At 43.1% G+C, this 14,689-nt stretch overlaps 1 protein-coding gene across 4 annotated transcripts in view; it reads left to right on the top strand.

The window, feature by feature from the left end:
- The window catches only part of LOC137561421 (suppressor of tumorigenicity 7 protein homolog), a 197,258-nt gene that overhangs the window by 38,888 nt on the left and 143,681 nt on the right, over window positions 1-14,689 (top strand). The window contains exon 1 of one of the 4 annotated variants that reach the window (XM_068272721.1): window positions 11,142-11,463. The exons of 2 other annotated variants lie outside the window; for them this stretch is intronic. In XM_068272721.1, the coding sequence (XP_068128822.1) occupies window positions 11,442-11,463 (22 nt within the window). In that variant the 5' untranslated portion in view covers window positions 11,142-11,441. Of the gene's footprint in view, window positions 1-11,141; window positions 11,464-14,207; window positions 14,266-14,689 lie in introns of those variants that run through there. One more of the 4 variants, XM_068272720.1, reaches the window with a different exon arrangement.

Below are 14,689 nucleotides of genomic sequence, written 5' to 3'. Positions count from 1 at the left end.
GCCGCACTCGGGAGAAGTAGTTTAATGTGTTTTGGGGTGTATTTTTACACATACCCATGGTACCCATGACAATCTTTTGATTTTTTTACACACAATTGTCCATTTACAGAGATATTTCTCCCACCCAGCATGGGTATGTGTACAATTTTGGAAAGAATACACGCTGAGGGCCCGTTTCCACTATAGCGTTGCGGAATCGTCGGCGAATCACCGCAGGCAAATCGCATGCGGGTGCGATTCCGCATGCGTTTTTTGCTGCGATTTCGCATGCGATTTCGCATAGGTAAGGCTGTATGCGAATTTAACCATGTCACTGCCTGTGTAAATTAACATTAATACCTATGCGAAATCGCATGCGAATTTGCGGCAAAAAACGCATGGGGAAAACGCATGCGATTTCCCTATTAAATACATTGCGTGCGATTCGCCTGCATTCCACACGCAGGCGAATTCTGAGGACCCTACCATGCAGATTTTTTCTGCACAGAAAAACGTGCGGGGAAACGCACAAGTGGAAACAGTCCCATCCACTTGTACTGACTATGCGAATCCGCATGCGGGCAACGCATGCGGATTCGCGATAGTGTAAACGGGCCCTCAGGTATTCCATGAGGGCCATGGTGAGTTCATAGAAAATTTTATTTTTTGTCACAAGTTAGCGGAAAATGACATTTTGTGAAAAAAAAAAAAACACAATTTCTGCTAACTTGTGACAAAAAATAAAATATTCTATGAACTTACCATGCACCTAACGGAATACTTTGGGGTGTCCTCTTTCCAAAATGGCATCATTCGTGGGGTCTGTCCTGGCATTTTAGGGTCTCTGCAATCATTACATGTATGGCCAGTATTAGGAGTTTCTGCTATACTCCTTATATTGGGCATAAGGGTAATGCACTCTGGGCTGAAAGGAAAAATGAACGTCAAACAATCAATCAATCAATGTGGATGAAAAAATATCTGCCAAAAAAATTTGAAAAAAATAAAGAGGGGAAGGCGTCTGCCAGGACATAGGAGCTGCCGCCCCAAAAATCCAAACCCACCAGCTCGTATGCCCTGGCAAACCTGATTTATCCATTCACACCGATCGATGTGGATGAACAAATCATTGCCAGAGTTCTTTTTTGATACAAAGTGCTTGCCAAAGCATATGAATTCCCAACACCACTCCTCGGCCCATATGCCTCGGCAAACGTATCTTTTTGACTGCGGAGGAGAAATCTCGTCCTGCAGCGCTGCATGCACCGACTTGTGTGTAAGCTGACGGACGCGCAATGTTCTGTCAGGATGCACCATCAGTGCTGCAGCTGGTTAGTCGTTCGCTCGGTCCACCTGGAAGGTTATTGGATGGAAAAAGAGATAAAAAATACAAAAAAACCCGAAAAACAAGCAGCAAAGCAATTGCTTCATTAACATTAATAAACTTTGAACTTTTTTAATAAAAACCTTAACATTGCAAACCAAACATTAACTACTTTGCTTACCTGTTTTTTTGTTTTGGTTTTTTTTTAACTTACCTCCCGAGGACAAACCTCTCCTCCCCCATGGAACAATGTGCGAAGTGCAAATCGCACAGAGTTGTGGCGAAGTACATTACGCAATTTGTCCCAAGTGAAAGGAGAGGTTTCTGGCAGCTCTGTGTATTAGGGCCTCTGGAAACCCGATGTTTGGTTTCACACTGCATATTGACATATCCGGTGGGTCGAGCCCGCCGCACCGTATCGTCCAAAACAGACCTTCAGGCAATACCACAAGAGTAGCATTCGGCCTAGTAATGAACTGCGTCGCCATAGACTAACATGACTTCCGGGCCGATCGATATTGCTACAGAAGCCACGCAGTAACGTAGGCATGCACTAGCGTTGAGTCAAGCACTTCCGGCGTAGGGGGGGACCGCAAAGTGTGACTTTTGCTAGGCATTTTGCCCTAACGCATCGCAGCAGTGTGAAATAGCACTGAGAGACCCTTGTGTGCCTACCGCTGTGTGTGGAGTTCCCTACACTCTAATAGTGTACCAGCTCGTGGTACCTCTCAAAACACTCCCCTAGGCATAGGCCAGGCTGGTCAGGACAGGTGGGACAATAAACAATGGCTGCAGACACGACAACGTTTTCTTCGGATTCGGTGACCTGGGGTACTCGGAATTGGATAGGCGTAATGCCTTCCATGCAGCCGGCTAGTTGCATCTTGGGGTTGGGCCACGGCACCTCCTGGATACAGGAGTTCCATCACGATCTGTTTAAATTGAATAAACAATCCAGTTCTCCCAGCCTTACTGTAGAGAACAAAGCTGTTGTAAATTGCCAATTGAATGAGGTAAAAAGACACTTTTTTTATACCAGCATCTTGTTTTTCGGGCAACTAAATAGGGCGCTAACCTCTGGTCATTGAAGTCCACCCCTCCCATATTAGTATTATACTCATGGACGACAAGGGGTTTTTCAATGACCTCAGTTCGCCGTTGAATTTCAACTGTCGTGTCTGCGTGAATGGTGGACAGGAAGTAAACCTCCCTTTTGTCCTTACATTTCACCGCGAGCAGGTCGTCGGCACACAAGGCGGCCCTCTGTCCTCGTTCAAGTCTGGTGGTAATGAGCCGTTGGGGGAAGCCCCGGCGACTAGGCCACACGGTGCCACAGCATCTGATTTTTTCTATTTTTAAGTGCTGAAAGAGGGCCACGCTTGTGTAATAATTGTCCACAAAAAGATGGTACCCTTTCTGGAACAAGGGTGACACCAAGTCCCACACAACCTTTCCACTGCTCCCCAGGTAGTCAGGGCATCCGACCGGCTCCAATTTTGAGTCTTTTCCCTCATAGACCCTAAAAAAAGATGTATAGCCTATGGCCCTTTCACAGAGCTTATACAGTTTTACCCCATACCGGGCGCGCTTGCTTGGGATGTACTGTTTGACGCGAAGGCGCCCGGTAAAGCAAATGAGGGACTCGTCTACGCAGATGTCCTGGTCAGGGGTATAAGCATCTGCAAATCTGGATGACAGGTGGTCTATGAGGGGTCGAATTTTGTGGAGCCGGTCAAAAGCAGAGTGGTCACTTCGATGACAGGTTTCGTTGTTATTGAAGTGCAGGAAGCGCAGGATGTTCTCAAATCGCGTCCTGGACATGGCAGCAGAGTACAGGGGAACATGATATGCTGGGTCCGTAGACCAATAAGACCGCAACACATTCTGCTTTACTAGTCCCGTGTGAAGGAGAAGGCCCAAAAAAATGTTCATTTCGGAAACTTGGACTGGTTTCCACCGAAAAGGCTGGGCAAGGAACTTTTCCGGATTGGCGGTTATATATTGTGTGGCCTTACGGTTGGTCTCTGCCACAATTAAGTCTAAGAGATCCTGGGTGAAGAACAGATAGAAAAAGTCTAGGGCCGATCCTAGATTATCTGTCTCCACCTGGACTCCAGACTGGGCGGTGAAAGGGGGAAGTACGGGTGCGGCGGAATCAGGGGATTGCCAATTTGGGTTTGCCAGCACCTCTAGTAAACTAGGGGTAGTACGGGCCCGTCTTCTTGGTGGTTGCGACTGGGATCTTACTGCACGTGCCACCGAACCAGTTTCAACTTCCATGCTGGTGCTCGCCACTTCACCAGGGTCTACGGAAGTACTGGTGCTAGGTCCAGGAGATGTTGTGCTGCTGGTGCCTGCCCCACCATGAAATCTCAGACCAGCACGAACACCACTCTGCTGCCCTTGAGGCCGATCCTGCGCCTCCTGCGGTCCAACATGGGGTGTGGTACGCCTGGCTTTAGCCGGGACCTCAACCTCGTCATCACTATCGGTCAGTGAGCCACTGCTCAATTCAGGTTCAAACTCTGACCCGGAAGATTCGTCGAATGAGGCGTCCCAATCGTCCTCATCCGACTGGGCCATGTACCTGAGAACCTGAGTACAGATACTATATAGTACTAATGTTGATTAGCGACAGTGATGACGTGGCGCAGTGAGACGAGACTGTGGTGCAGTGGGCTGAGCACTAACTGACACTTACAAAGGGGCCTAGCTAACTGGCCTAATTGCTAACACTAGTGATACTAAAAAAGTGACAGTTTTCACTGTTTTTAGATCACTTGGATAGTGACAGGGGGGTGGTGGCGAGTGGGGAATCGCAGGCAATCAGAAACAATCACAGGACAATCAAAGGCAATCACAGGGCAATCGCAGGCCAATCACAGGGCACTCAATTCCCGGGACAATCAAAGTCAATCACAGGGCAATCAAACCAATCACGACACAATCAAAGCCGATCACAGGCCAATCAAAGCAAATCACAGGTCAATCACAGGCCAATCACAGGGCAATCAAACCAATCACAGGACAATCAAAGCCGATCACGGGACAATCAAAGCCGATCACGGGACAATCAAAGCCGATCACGGGACAATTAAAGCCGATCACGGGACAATCAAAGCCAATCACGGGACAATCAAATACAGCTACAGCACAATCAAATTGAATGTCAGCACAATCAAATACAATTGCAGCACAATCAAATACAATGCACTGGGAAGGATTGCCGCATTTGAAACCCGCCGGCGCTGCTAATTGGCCGGCGGGTTTCCGAGCAGGGTGGGCGGAGCCTATTGCCGGCGGCGATCGCGTCATTGATGACGCGATCGCCGCACAGCCACCGCTGATGCCGCCCCCGCCGATGGGCGTATTGTGGTCGTTTGGGCCCGGTCTTTGCCGCCGCCCATCGGCTGGGGGCGGGCCTCAAGTGGTTAAGCTGTCATTTCATCGAGGGCCCTTTCACACTGGCACGGTGCGTCACTGCAATTTACCGCACTGCTACCGTAGGGCAATGAAAGTCTATGGGTGTTTCATTTTATATGCGGTGCGCCGGAAGTGCTCAATTTGCCGCGTATCTGCTTCGATGTGCGGTGGACCAGAAGTCATGTAAGTCTGTGGTGACGCAGGGGTTTGAAAAATGTTGGCGGCAGCGACATTGCGATGCGCATGCGGGGAAGCGTATTTTTACAACATGCTTCCGTGTACCCGAAACAGGAAATGACTGCAAGTGTGCGTCAGTTCCTGATTGGCCAGATGCCAGAAGGGGAATACCGCATACTAACGCACTTTTCCGCGAAGGCTTGTTTTTGGCGGTGCGGCTGAATCTGCATCAGTGATTTCATAATCCCAGGGCTGTGGAGTTGGAGTTGAGGCGTCAGAGCAATTTTACGTACCCGGAGTAGAAGAGGGTAGTTTCATAAACTGAGGAGTCAGATATTTGAGTCAAAGTCGAATGATTTTTGTACATACTCCACAGCCCTGGAGAAAAGTGATTTAATGTTATGAGCTCCTACACAGCTACATCTTGAACTACTGAACTTTTTATCTGTTCCGTTTATTTAGAAGTGTTTACTTGCCATTTTGGAGATTGTTGACCTCTAATTAGTTATTCCTTAAGGTGCCCACTAACAGTACAATTTTCTTTCATTAGATGCAATCTTTCGACGCTATTTGATGCAGTACTCCTTTTTTTTTTTTTTTTTTTAATATTGAAATAAAAAATTGGATTGTATAAAAAAATCGGAATCGCATGCAGTGTGCAAGAGGCCTCATAGTTTAAATGTAGTTAACTATTGTATTTACTGTACGTTACAGCATTTTTTCATAACCGCTCAAAATGTTCTCAAAGTAAGCACGCTTTCAAAAATAAAGCAATTAATCAGTATTTATAAATTAACATTACATTTAACAGAGCTGAAGCAAAAAAAAAAAGCCTGATTCAAAGGTAGGTGGTTCCAACCATCTAAAGGTGTCCATACACTAGTCAAAACAAACCTGGCAACTCCCCTAACAAAAAAAAAATGAACAAAAGATTAAAAGTTAAACGAATGCCTCACAGAAGTGGTCTGGTAAAAACACAAAATGAGTTAGTATGTCCCTTCTGAAGTGATTAAGTACCTAGGAAATTGTGCATGGTTGGTCTTGTTTGTGAGTGTCTGTGTGAAGTCATGTGGCCTGGTTCTAGACTATTAAAGTGTGTGTGTGTGTGTGTGTGTGTGTGTGTGTGTGTGTGTGTGTGTGTGTGTGTGTGTGTGTGTGTGTGTGTGTGCTGAAGAAATGGCTGCCTCTGATGAAAATAGATTTCATGCATTTGCTTCTATATGGCTTCGGTAGATAACTTTTAAGAAAATATGATGAATTTGCCCATAGGTTGACATAAGTCACAAAGAAACCTTGATTCTAATGCAGGGCTTGGTAGGAGGGTTGTGGCCAGGACGAGGTCTGATGTTCAGCCACATCTCTGAGAAAATGTAGTATGTTAGAAAGATTTTCAATGTGCATTAGTTACCATTCTGTGTCAATATGCGGTCATTAGCTTGCCTCCAACAATGCAGCTTTGTGGTCTTCAGGGGATATTGTGTTGGGCACAAACATTGACCCTCTGCACCGCGCAGGACAGGAGGAAAACTTGCAGCATGCGGCCCGATCCCGAAGAGGTGAATGATCCACAGGCTCCACCGCTTCCTAACTACCTATACTGGGTGGGTGGGGGGAGCACTCTGGCTTTGTGCACTGGGGGGGGGGGGGGCTCTTTGACTACCTATAATGGGAAAGCTTTTTCTGGCTACATAAACTGGAGGGGGGCACTGCCTGGCTAACTAAAAATGTGAGGCGCTCTGCCTACCTATACTTTGGGGACCTCATTCACTATTTATACTCAAGGAGGTAGGCCACTTTCTGGCCTACCCATAATGGGAGACACACTCTGGCTACCTGTAATGGGGCTCTTTGTCTACCTAGACTAGCGGGTCACACTTTGGCTACCTACACATGGGGTTCACTCTCTGGCTGCCTAAACTGGGGGGGGGCTCTCTGGCTGCTTATACTTAGTGGTCTGATTCTTTCCAGAGAAAACATTGTACAGCTTTACAGCTTTTAGGAAATAAACTCTAGAAAGAATCATACTGGTAAGGAGGTTAATTAAAGTAATTGTAATTAATGTAAAGTAATTGGATTGTCATCTATTTTATAAAATATTCAAATGTTCCTTATTTTTATGATTCTTTTGTTTTGTCAATCACCCTATTAAATGAGTCTATGTTCAAAAATGGCTGTACTTCCTAATTTGGTCATACAATATTTTTTGTTAAAGGATACCCGAAGTGACATGTGACATGATGAGATAGACATGGGTATGTACAGTGCCTAGCACACAAATAACTATAGTGTTTCTTTTTCTGCCTGAAAGCGTTAAATATAAGGTATGTAAGTGGCTGACTCAGTCCTGACTCAGACAGAAAGTGACTACAGTATGACCCTCACTGATAAGAAATTCCCCTTTTTATCTCTTTCTTGCTCTCAGAAGCCATTTTCTGCTAGGAAAGTGGTTTATAGTTGAAATTTCTTATCAGTGAGGGTCACTGTGGTCACTTCCTGTCGGAGTCAGGACTGAGTCAGCCACTTGCATACCTGATATTTAACTCTTTCAGGCAGAGAAAGAAAAAAAAAAGGAACAAAGCATAGTTATTTATGTGCTAGGCACTGTACATACAAATGTCTATCTCATCATGTCGCATGTCACTTCGGGTATCCTTTAAATTCTTTAAGTCTACACTGCAATCACATTTTGGTTGCTTCAGGGGAAATCTATCATGAAAGCATGCAGAGCTAACATTAAAGCAATTGTCTATCGCAATGCCTAAGTAATAAAAGACTAATTATTGTAATGCGTACACAATTCTGCTGCTCTGGCCCATGTTGTCCTAGGAAACGCCTCGCTCACATGCTGTAATTGTTTTAAAATTCTGGGATGAGAAATGTTTTGGAAACATCTCATTACTGCTTTGCTGTGAACTATAACAAATATTAGGTCTTCAACTTGTGCAAAATGTTCTATACATGGAAGATAGATTGTTGGGGATATTACAATCAGCTGTAGCTTTATTCATAATATGTCAGTGTTTGTGGAAAATCATGAGCAGGAAATGGAAAGTTCAGATTGCCTTAATTTTGCAGTACTCAGAAAGTTAGATAACTCCCTGTAAGACCATGATAAGACATTGTGATCCTAACACTGATATGGGCTCTGCTTTCCTGTGGTTAGCTTTTTGCAGTATTGTTTTTCATTTTAGAATATTGTACAGGCACTTTATGCTATTATAATATGTGTGTGCTATAAGATACAGCAGTATTTTTTCCTCACACAAGAATGTACGTTAATGTGAACATACATTTTTGCTTACTAGAGCATGCCTACTCTAATGTGTACAAAACTATTTCTCCCATTTGGCTTATTGGATTGCATACTATGTGTACGCTACAATATCTGCCTGCTAAATCAATAGTATAAATGTAAAAGTTGGTGCATATAATATTTTGGAGTCAGGGACATACACTGTAAGGCTATCTTAAATCCATTGTCCTATATGATGCCACCTTTACAATGCACAATGCAGTCTGTAAGTTGGTTAGTACTTACACAATAAGATGTGTACAGACCTACAATTGCTGTTGCCCACAGGGATCAGGATTCAATCCCTCGGCCAACAGTTCGGGGCCAAGATCTGTACAGAACTCTCCTTCCCCTGTGGTCCATGGAGTATAAGAATAAGTGGGTCAGCATGTGCTTGGACGAGACAATCTCCCAGTCTGGGGTTCTCATACACTCTCTAGATTCTCTGCATTCTTTAAAATAGAGTTCAGCTGACTTTGACTTGCTTCCGCTACATATATCCTAGATAATTGAGGACCTTCAAAAGTTACAACACATCCAATTTTGATTGGCCAATCACTGACCAGTTTTACCACCCCATGTAGTATGTGGGACTTTGAATACTATGAACTGTGTGTGTGTGTGTGTGTGCGTGCGTGTGTGCGTGTGTGCGTGCGTGCGTGCGCTTTCATACTACATGGAAGTGGTAAAATTGGCTAATCAACATTTAATGTGTGTGCTAGGCTTTAAATTTCTGCCACTGAAATATATTGCTACTATTTTTTATTTTTTTTTTAGATTAAATCTATAGTTCTTGGTAGCCTCCTCTTAACCTATCGGCCCTGCTGGAAAAACCTTGGCCAGTGCTATTGTTGGACCACTGCAGGGCGCCCTCAATTTACTCCACTCCTCCTTTCTCTTTAGAACAAAGCATACTATTCAGCAAATATTTGAGTAACATGTCTGTACAACAATCCTCAACATTTGGTGGAAACAATCAGGAATAATAATTTAGGCAACAGATTTACAAGGTGGATGTACATTAATTGTTCATATCTAAGCCTGGTACACACTTTCAATTATGATTAGTCAATCACTGCCCAATTATACCACCTCTATGGAATATGATGATCAACAGTTATTGAATACTATGAGCAGAATGTGTAGATAAATCCTCATACTACATGGAGGTGGTAAAATTGGTTAGTGATTGGCCAATCATAATTGATAGTGTGTACCAGGCTTTACTCTCCTCCTGTGTGTTGGTAGATGCAGGTTAACTGAATCTCTTTGTCTTTTTGTGGCTCCATTGGTGAGAACTTCTTACTGTTTTCCAATTCTTCCATCTTCACATGAAAAACTCAACCTCAAATGTTAACTTATTCATAATAGTTCTGGCAGTTAGATAGGCCTGTAAATCCTTGTGCATGGCTCCTGCCAGCCTATAGAAGGCAGTGGGTGACAATGACAAACCACCATACATAGCAGATAAGACTTCACCGTCAGAATAATGAAAATACCTGCATGTGGCTTGTTCCCTTTAGGGTCAATAGCTTAAATATGCTGATCAACTGTAAGCCCAATCTACACGATACAATTCTATTTACGATTCGATTATGATTCTATTTACGATCCGATGAAATTCGACATGTCCGATCAGAATTCAATTCAATTCGATTTGCCATTGCAAAACAATGGCAAATCGAATTGAATCAAATCCCGATCGGACACGTCGGATTTAATCGAATCGTAAATACATTTGTAATCATACCATGTAGATGGGACTTAAAGGGACACTTAAGTCATACAAAAAAAAATGAGTTTTACACACCTAGGTCTTCCAATAGCCCCTGCAGCTGTCCGGTGCCCTCGTTGTCTCCCTCCGATCCTCCTGGCCCCGCCGGCAGCCACTTCCTGTTTCGGTGACAGGAGCTGACAGGCTGGGGACGCGAGTGATTCTTCGCGTTCCCAGACACATTAGCACCATCTATGCTACTATATGGTATATGATATATGCTATAGCAGCATAGATGGCACTATTGTGGCCAGGAACGCGAAGAATCATTCACGTCCCCAGCCTGTCAGCTCCTGTCACCGAAACAGGAAGTGGCTGCCGGCAGGGCCAGGAGGATCGGAGGGAGATGGCGAGGGCTCCGGACAGCTGCAGTGGGCTATTGGAAGCCCCAGCTGAGTAAAACTCATTTTTTTTGGTTTGACTTAAGTGTCCCTTTAAAGGTGGTTTTGCTGGAGGATAGGTGTGCAATCTGTAATATTTTGCAAATCTCTAGCACAGTTATCCACTGAAATCGCTACCAGCAGCCACTAGGAGCTCCGCAAACTTCTGCTGCAGCAGCCACAATTCCAAGAAGCTTCACATTGCTGCTAGCATGACTAGTATCCATTGGATAACATTAGCACCAACTGTGACAGAAAATTACTAAACAGGGGGCGGGGTTATGTCAAATATCAGCAATTGTGTGTCCTACACAGATATAACTTTTTATTTTTGCTTCAGTGAATTTAACACAGAATGTGTTTTTGTTTTATTCTTTTATTGAAGCAGTATGTATATTCTTATTTGTGATATGTATTTGCATCTTAGTAGGTTGGCTTGAAAGATCTGTGATGTGCATCATACTTTTTTTTTTTTTTTTTTTAATTAGACTTTTTAGTCCACTTAGTTTTTCATCCAAGGTGTATTCCCTGCTAATAGCATCTCATCTGCCATGGTACTTGAATGCACAAGTGCAAGGCTACTGTTGGTTCATTGCTGTCACTTAAGAAAGGGGATGTCTTTTTTTTTTTTCTTTGTAGCTTTGGTGACAAAGGAATTCCTATTTGAATTACTCTGCTTTATCCACCCCCCCAGCCTTTGGTTAACAGCAGTCGGTCATTGCAGTGTCCTGACGTCATTCAGTGTGTGCATAAGCTGTGCTATTGTCTTACGAGAGTAGGGCTGTGGACTGCAGTATCTGGTTTCTGCTACCTATTTCTGCCTCGCTGCATCATACAAGAGGCACACATTGGCCTATGCTTGCCTATTGGACTGCAGATAGAAGCTCATGATTCTCTCTCTCTCTCTCCGTCAAGAGGCTTCTTTCTGTCTCAGTGAGAGTGCTCTGCAGCTTTCAGTTCTAGAGAAAGGTATCTGGCAGCTGGATTGCTGGGGCTGCATTGTCTGCATTCATGATCCCTGCTGTGTGAAAGCCTCCTATATTTCCTCCCTCATTTCTTTGTAATTTATTAAACTCCTATCTGAGGCCAGCCATGTTTGGTACAGAATCCTCATGTAAGTAAACGCATTTCTATTTCCATTTCTATGTATCCAGTGTATGTCTACAGATCTGTGCTGTGCTTAGCTTTGCTGTTCACTGTATAGGATGTACAATCTGTGATTTATTGCGTTTCTGGCAGCCGGTTTGCAAGCTTCTTGTAGGCAGACGGCTTTCATCCCTGCTTGATGCAGAGCTGGGGAGAGGAGAGAGAGGGAGAGAGAGAGCAGCAGCTCTCCCAGCATCTATTGACAGAGTGAGACATGTCAGTGATTACTCTGTGGCAGTAATGGATACTTCTTTGGATCTGGTTTTATACCCCTGTGCTCAGAGACACACACCACCTATCCTTTGGGAGGCAAGCAGGATGAAGATGCTACTGGGGTGTAAATGTAATAGCAAAGCTGATCTTGACACCTGTCCATGGACCACTGCATCCTTCCCCCTACATATACAGATTTCTAGCTGATCATACTGATAAAAAATAAATAACACTGGCCTCAATTCACGAAGCTTTATCAAACACTTTATCAAACGTGTTATATATTTATCGAATGTTTTATCGATGAAATGATCAATAAATATATAACACCTTAGTGAATTAAAAATTAGATTTTACCCATGAGGAAAATTATGAAACGTTTGATAAAGTGTTTGATAAAGCTCCGTGAATTGAGGCCATTGTGATCGCTAGCACTTATTTAACTTCTGTTTTTTTATAACCTTGTTATCTAGTTGTATTAATGATTTAAAGCAAACACATTTATCATCCTGTTATTAGCTTTATGTAAAGCCTTATACTGAACGACACAGGCCACAATGCTTCCTTTGCAGCTCATAACCACACAAAGCATATGCATTTTGAAACTTGTCGTGTGACACGTGTATTGGTGCACATCTTCTAGCTAGAAGTAACGTATAGGCGGGAGGTTCCTGTGTTCTATCGCTGGATTCATGGAAGAGAAGTATTTGCAGACACATGTAAGGGTTCCACTGAATAAAGCCATGATTATTCTGGTGATAGAGCCGTGTACAAGGTTCACAGTGTGGCTTGCTGCTGCAGGGACACACGCAGGTGCACACAGCCTATTGTGTGTTCCCAGCCTCAGACTTCCCATTCAGTCAGTGTGCTGTGACCTTGCCACATGTCTATCATTCTAAGAAGCCTCACACTCAGAGCAGGGACAAGGTCCTCCAGCACCCAAGGCTGAGACACCAAAGTGAGCCCCTCCATCCCTCCCACTCCAGCTGTCACACACTGATTGCTATTAGACTAAGAGGTGGCCCAGGGCCCACAACCTCCCCAACACCTTCATATCTAGTTATATGGCTTGCAGTCACTGCCATGTATCCCCTTTTCTTATTTCTTTCTGCTTCATACACAATTAGGAATGACAGCTGAATGAATTCTGCGCCCCCTCCTACACTGCGCCCTGAGGCTGGAGCCTCTCCAGCCTATGCCTCGGCCCAGCCCTGCTCACACTCATGCATCCTATAGCTGCAAATCTAAACTACTGCCGCTTCTGTTTAGGGTTTACTTTAAATACGTAAAGCATCTTGCAAAGCGTAAAAGCCAAAATGTACTGCAACAATGGTTTGTTTTCAGTGTGTTCTCATAAATCAGCCAGTTTTTGACAAAATTCCCCCCAGTTTGGGTAACTATTTAAAGTACTCCTTGACTCATGCATTATAGTGGCAGCGCACATTAATATAGTGAAAAATGCTTTTAATATTCTGTAATGCAATCAACATACTTAATCTGTTTAGTTTATATATGACTTCCTATCCTATAATATTCAAAACCTATTACAATGAATTGACTGTGACAAGCACATGTACACTTTCACCCTGGATGAGAACCTAAAGTCATTAGCCGCAAGTGCAGATCAGTCATTCAGTATTTATTTTTCTTCTTTGAAACGCTATCTATGTTCTTTGCTTCATTAGTGTTCTTTTTTTTTTTTTTTTTTTTTTTTTATTTATCTATGGCTACATTTGGTGCTTCATGGCTATTATTTGTTATAATGTATGGGCCACAGTGTGGCCAATACACTATTTGCAAAGAGCAGTGTGGGAAAAGTGAAATAGTTTTCCATAGCAACAAATCTGATGATGCCTGTTATATAAAATAAGGTTTCTGATTGCTCCACGTTGCCTTTTCACTCTTTTCTCTACTTTTCTTTGCACACATGTTTTGTAGATTTGCTCTGCAATATGTTTAGAGAGTTTATTGTAAGGCTTCATTACTCACTGCATATTTCAAGTCTTATTGATTGTTGTTGTATGGAGAATTAAGTCATTGTATCATAAGTCATTGACAGGAAGTTCAAAAAAGGTATGCTTCACTGAGTCCATCTTTTGTTTGGTTATTTGTATTTTTAGTTCTGGAGAAAATAGAACGTCAATGCCTTATAAAAAAAAAAAAAAAAAAAAAGAGTGAGAGAGATAAGTACAGACTCTATTACCCAGTCCAATAGTAGTGATGTTTATACATTTTATTTATTTTTTTCATGAAATGTTACGGAGGTATTTCCAACAGAGTCTCTGTGTTGACTTCATGATTGCCCTCGAGAATATGTGCAACCTAAATTGTGGATAATTCCTTTGACTGTAGTTTGCCATGCGTTGCTCATTACCTTTGGAAAGGGTGTTCCCTTTATCTTTTGCACATGGTTTTGTAATAAAGCCACAGACATACTATCTGTTTTGCTCTCAGCTGCTGGCTGCTTTTGTTTCCATGGCTACCAGATTACTAATAAAAAGGAGGGGGTTGCCTTGTGCTCATTCTAGCATGGCCGCAGCAGAAGGATTGAGATTGGGTGAGAATTGAAGTGGAATACCTGCCTTTTTCACTACTGTGATTATCATCACTCCAGAAATCATAAAAACTGCTAAATATAACAATGAATCGCTATATGAAGAGAAGGCCACATTCACATTTTATATTATGTCTCATATTTTCATTCTTTTACTTAACCATTTTATTTTTACATCACTGGTATACTTTTAGCTGTTCAGAATCTGAAGTCCTACAAGAGAATGAATGTGTTACAAGGCCAGAATATAATGGGCTTGATGTATGTATCCGAGGAAAGCCAGCGTAATTGCTGCCTTTAGAAGATGATTGACTGCCGCGGATGACATTATTGGCAAAATGTGTATTCTGAAAGATGCATTAAGGCAGTCAGGATTGTTGGTCTGTATAGACAGAACACAAGGCTTAGACTATATGGCACTGTGTGA

Source organism: Hyperolius riggenbachi, chromosome 3 (assembly GCF_040937935.1).
Source record: "Hyperolius riggenbachi isolate aHypRig1 chromosome 3, aHypRig1.pri, whole genome shotgun sequence".
Lineage (NCBI taxonomy): Eukaryota > Metazoa > Chordata > Amphibia > Anura > Hyperoliidae > Hyperolius > Hyperolius riggenbachi.
The sequence above is the reverse complement of the archived record's forward strand: the minus strand, read 5'-3'. Positions and strand labels throughout refer to the sequence as shown.